The sequence below is a fragment of the Trachurus japonicus genome, chromosome 4 (genome assembly GCF_045865225.1).
Source record: "Trachurus japonicus isolate A0001 chromosome 4, Traja_1.0".
Taxonomy (NCBI): Eukaryota; Metazoa; Chordata; class Actinopteri; order Carangiformes; family Carangidae; genus Trachurus; species Trachurus japonicus.
The window spans coordinates 17,567,469-17,573,468 of NC_140910.1; the positions used below are offsets into that span (position 1 = coordinate 17,567,469).

The 6,000-nt window shown below is 41.4% G+C and overlaps 1 protein-coding gene across 1 annotated transcript in view; it reads right to left on the reverse strand.

Annotated features, from left to right (window-relative positions):
* Positions 1-3,947, reverse strand: part of xxylt1 (xyloside xylosyltransferase 1) — a 40,178-nt gene extending 36,231 nt beyond the window's left edge. The window contains exon 1 of the mRNA XM_085774425.1: positions 3,290-3,947. Within this exon, the coding sequence (XP_085630551.1) occupies positions 3,290-3,841 (552 nt within the window). The 5' untranslated portion in view covers positions 3,842-3,947. The remainder of the gene's footprint in view (positions 1-3,289) is intronic.
* Between the last annotated feature and the right edge of the window lie 2,053 nt (positions 3,948-6,000).

Below are 6,000 nucleotides of genomic sequence, written 5' to 3' on the forward strand. Positions count from 1 at the left end.
AGGTTTAAAAAAGCACAAACTCATGTAAGAGTTATGAGAACTTGTTTGACTGATAAAGCATTTCTATTTTTGGCCTATTTTATCACGGATTGGCATCAGATCATACGCCAACACATAATAAGATATTGCAGTGCGTCAGGACAGATGGTAAAAAATGTTCCTTTTAGCTAGGTAAGACACTTAGGGCCTTTGTTTAAAAGTGACCAGTAGGAAGGAGAGAGAGGAGGGGAAAGGCCAGTGCCAGCCCCAAAGCTGTTTATTGATAGTTTGACCACCGAGTTATAAAAAAAAGAAAAATCCAATAACGATAAATTGAGTAAAAATAATTTCATTAAACATAAACACATAATACAGACACACTATGTGTTAATTTTTTCTAAATATTATGATCAAGACGTGCACAGTGGCACATTTTACAGTCGACAAATCAATCCATCCCTGTTCTCTGGCGGCCGATATGTACAAGTTACACTGTTTATAATGACTCGTAAAAACTTTTGCATTCCTATACTGCAATTTCTTCTTGCTTATTAGATGCCAATATATCTCTAGTGAGATACTGCTGTCCAGTACACCATTATTAGATTTTTTTTAAACTCTCATTAAAGCAGAAGTAAGCGGAATATTTGTGTTAATATAAGTCTTTAATAGTTATATCTTCCGACGGCAATCACTTACATAGTGTTTGGTCCGAAACACGGGTCTCTCAGTCACTCTGCTCTGCTGTAAGCCGAGGAGAAAACTTTTATTTTATTTCCTTGTATCCTACAACCTTTATCCAATGAGGAGAGAGAACGGCATAAAGGGCTGTGTGTGCAGCCAAGGGATGCGCGTGAATGTGGTGACGTAGGGACGAGGACCAATAGATCCATGACGAGGGCAGGGGCTGCTAACTCCATCGGCTGACAAGAAGTCAGAAAAACGACTGGATCGCTTACTTCTGCTTTAACTAATCCAGTACTTCTCACAAATGTATGCCACATTTCTACGGTAACAGTTTCTAAATTATACGTCTGATATGTTTCTGGCTAAAGCAGATATAACCAAAAATGTGTTTCTCACTGCAAACGTGTTTAGGTATTTGTGTCACTCTTACAAAATGAAAAAAATTTCTTTTATTCTATCAAATACCACCATCTTGCAAATACTGCCAATATTTTGTGCTATCCATGTCCTACACATGGGTTTTGTATTTTGGCTGATGTCCATAGTTTTATACAGACTGATTATTACTTTTGGCTGAGTGATGCATTAAAGGGAGGGGTGGGGGTGGGGAGATAATCTCACCATGCGGGTTTGAACAGTATTTTTGAGAAAGAGACCTTATCTGGTAACACAACAACCTGTAACACAACATACAACAGACTTTGTACTGCTGCAGAACGCCCCACAGCACCTCGCCATCCCATGTCAGACACATCTAAACAGTCCACAGCAGGCCTGGGATCAGTCTGAGCTAATGGAGAGATGTAACATCCACACCAGATGTTGTGGATGATTAGACATTCCTGAGAGAAAAGGCCTGGCTGCTGCTGAGGAGGATTAAGGAAGGGATAAGCTATTTTTCAACAAGTCTGTGATCTTGTGCTCTGTGAAGAATATAAAAGAGGAGACACAAGGCAGGCATGTAACAGGAAGAGCAACAGAAATCTTCTGTTTGGCTGAGGGAGCACAGGCAGGAAGAGATGCGTTTGGCAGGTCAACACTGCCCCCGTGTGTTTCATCTTTAAACCACTTTAACAGCCAACATGTCTCTCTGAGGAGGAGCACTTTGTAATTTGGATTGAGGAGTCAGGGTGCAAGTAAGTGCTGGCCAAGCTGTTGAAAAATTAAAATAATATCAAATTAAATCACTACAAACATTTCACAAATGAATCGCATGATGATATGTTAAAAAAAAAAAAAACAGAACAAAACAAAAAAAAGGGTCACAAGCCAAAAATGATTTAGAAAAATTCCAGTGTTACTGAAATGTGAAATTATTTTTAACACTTCACTCAAAATGTTCTCAGATTTTTAATTTGATACTTTATGCAATATTCTGGAAAAACTAGGGAATGTTTGCCAGTTTTGCCTTAAAAAATGACTTAAATGGTTAACAGACTGAAAAAATATCTGAAGCTTGGACTAATTCAACTAATTGTTTTAGCTCTTTTTCATCAGATTCCAAGGTGTTTAACGCTGAAGCAATAACCACTAAAGAAATCTGTCGAGAACTGTAACAAACACCTGCTCTGCCACTGGTAGGCCAGACACAGTTGTGAAGACACATTATGCACCAAGCAGTTCAAATAGTGTGAAAAGTGTGTTCATAGCACAAAGTTAATTTCCTTTCATCTGCCTTTAAAGCAGAAGTAAGCGATCCGGTCGTTTTGGCTAATGCTGCGTTCCAGGCAGGCTTTTGAAACCGTAAATTACAGCTTCAAGTCACGACTTACGACTTTGTAGCGTTCCAGGCAACCCACTCGTGTTTTTCCGACCTGTTTTACCTGTGAAAGTCACTATAACGGCCACTCGTAACTTCCGACCCGTGAAGTCGTACCAGATCGAACTGGTACGACTTCACAGGTCGGAAAAACACGAGTTACGGGCTGCCTTGAACGCACCATAACTTCCTGTCAGCCGATGGAGTTAGCAGTCCCCTAGCCTCGCATCACCAGGCTCTTCAGACAAGCGAAGAGCCTGGTGTCCGTTACCTCGAATTTCGTCTGCATTCTGGTTCCTGTCTGTAGCGGAAACCGAAATCACCAAATTCACCAAAATAAAAGTATTCACCAACATAAAACTTATAAAATAAACATTAACTTGTAATACAATAAAAGCAAAATGTTAACTTGATGGCTCGGGGACTTTCTTGTAAATTATATTCCTTAAATTAAAGAGTTTTACCGCATTTTATTAGCTCGGTGCTTTTATTTTGACGGAAAGGCCCGTCTCTCTCGCCCTGGATCTGTTTCCTATACCAAAACAGCGAGTCAACGGCCCCAGACTAGCAGTCCCCTACGTCACCACATTCACACACATCCCTTGGCTGCACACACAGCCCTTCATGCCGTTCTCTCTCCTCATTGGATAAAACTTGTAGGATATGAGAAAAGTTTTCTCCTCGGCTCAGAGCAGAGCAGAGTGACTGAGAGACCCGTGTTTCAGACCAAACACTCTATGTAAGTGATTGCTGTGGGAAGATATAACTATTTAAGACTTATATTAACACAAAAATATCGCTTACTTCTGCTTTAAATTGAAACTCGAAACCAGGGGATCATTTTTTGTGAACAGCCTACTGTACCTCATATTTAAACGTTGCATCGAGGAGGAATTCCTGCAGCATCCTCTCTCCCAGTTCTCGGCTGGCCGGGTCGCTCACAAAATGAAGCACCAACACTTCTCCTTCCAGAAAGTGCCCGTGCTTCACCATAGACAACATGGCCACCCTGAACTTGTCCTGCAGGCTGCGGCTCTTGTCCACCTTGGTGAACATCATGAGCGCGTGGTAGCGTTGGTCGGCAGCTTCACTGTCCTCTTTCCTCGACCCGAGTCCTTCGCTCTCTCCTCCTCCGCCTACATCTTCTTGGCCTTCCCCTCCTCCGTGCTCCTCGGATGCGGCCGTGTGTCCTGTGAGCCTGGTGTCCAGAGTCAGGTCCGCATCGTTCCTGTTGGTGTTGTGGCTGGCCTGGGTCTGCTTGATCCTCTTGGTGGTGCTGGAGAAGTTCTGCTTCTCAGAGCCAAAGTAGTAAAAAGCTACGACAGCGAGCGCAGCGGCCAGGAGAAGCACAAACTGATAGGACCTAAATGTACTGATCCTACCCATGATTCTGGCTACCAGTCTTAGGATGCCCATATCTTCCTGCTGCCGTCATGAGAATGGAGGTGAAAGTAGTGAGAAAACATTCAACATTTTGTGTCCGTTCAGTTCATGGTTGTACAGCATAAGTTGCCAACCTCCTCCTGTCAGAGAAAGAAGAGAGAAATTAAATATATACTGTATATTGACAGACATTTTGATGACTGATTAATTAATTTGGTCATTTCCCATGCAACAAGCTTCAAGTGTCTGAGTTGATTGTCTGCTTTTCTTTGCCATGTAAGTTGTAGACTGAATATTTTCAGTTGTAATGGGGCCTTTTTTTTTTAACAAAATGAGCAGCAGATTACTTGGTAAGGACAATCACTTTAATTTTCATTGATTCAGAAATGAAACTTTAAAGCACCTTTTAATGCCCCTATCTCAAATTAGTTTTTTTCCCCCACATCTACAGATGGATCTCATGTAACATATATACATTTGAATATTGAAATATAACTACTGAATGACATCCTGTACTCCCTGACTTAACTATATCAAATAAAACAGATTTACGTGATTTCATTCAGTGCCATGGTAGACTAATGAGTTTTTCAATGGTTGAGTGATACAGCTGTTTAGTATTTATAATTAATGAAACACAACATTGCTCAACTTAAATGAGTATTAATTCATTCATTCATTCATTCACATTTGGATAGCCTATATTCACTTTTATATTTGCATGTTCTCTGTTTGCTGACTTCTGCACACTGCATCCTACTTACTTTAAATGGGGCTTTTCCTGTCTGTTTTTTGCATATGTGGAGATGTATTCATTTTGTAGCCTACTGTATTAATGTTTTCTTGGTCAGCCTTATGTAAGTTTTATGTAAAACTTCTACCATCTAAAGAGAAGTGTATAGGCTATTAGTCATTGTAGATATTGTGTTTCTCAATAGATTGTTTAGAATATTATGTCTGTACTGCTTGACTTACAGTACAGGTCAAAAGTTTGGACACACTCAATGCATTTCCTTTATTTTCATGACTATTTACATTGTAGATTCTCACTGAAATTCCTCTAATGAACCCTGACAAGGCACACTGACACCTGTGAAGTGAAAACCGTTTTCAGGTCAGGTTCACCTCTTGAAGCTCATCAAGAGAATGCCAAGAGTGTGCAAAGCAGTAATCAGAGCAAAGGGGGGCTACTTTGAAGAAACTAGAATTGGTGGGGGCAGAGATAGAGGAGGAGGAGGAAGAAGGAGAGGAAGAAGAAAAGAAGAAAATACATGTTTTCAGTTATTTCACACTTTTTTGTTAATTCCACATGTGTTCATTCATAGTTTTGGTGCCTTCAGTGAGAATAAAGGAAACACATTGAATGAGAAGGTGTGTCCAAACTTTTGGCCTGTACTGTAATTTTGTATTACTACTTTTAATAAATAAATAAATAGAGTTAATCTCGGTGCTCTGTAGATGGTAGCTCTGTACACCGCGCCAACCATGCACCATACCATCTGACACTTACAACCGTAGGTACCCCATCATCACCGTGCACAGAAAATATAATGCATCTGTAAATGGATAAAGTGGTTGGTTGGTTGGTTGGTGTGTTGGTCCACTTGCCTGTTTCATGTTGTAGATCTGTGCAGTCCCATCCTGACAGTTTGCCCGGGGATTAGACCGTCCGCTCCGTGTTAATGAATCCGTGTAAGAAGCATTATTTATCACCCCAGCTAACGTCAGACTGACACTTAACGACACTGTTATCGTTCACGCAAAGCCCTACAAGTATTAATAATTAAAAAACGATGCAGATATAAACGATGCAGCAGCAGCACAGCAGCAACCTGTTGACACCGACTGGCTTCGCGGATGCTAAGTTAACTAGCAAGCGACGACTTTGCGCCCATGCAGATGTGGGTTGTTGAGTTGAGTTGCCCTTCAAACGCTACTTTTGCACTAAGCCACTAATAAGCGCTGTTTGGTGCGTTCAGGAACAAAGGCGCAGGCAGATGTGCAAAAAAACCTTCGTCGATCTGAAACCACCGCGGTGTTGTTTGCACAGCTGGGGCATTCAGTGGGGTAAAAGCAAAGAAGCAGTGTTGTTTGCGGCGGCAGGCAGGCAGGCAGGCTGCATCAGCTAACACGGGATAGCAAGCAACACAAGTCGTGTGACACCGCGTTAACCACACCCACTCTCTGGGTCG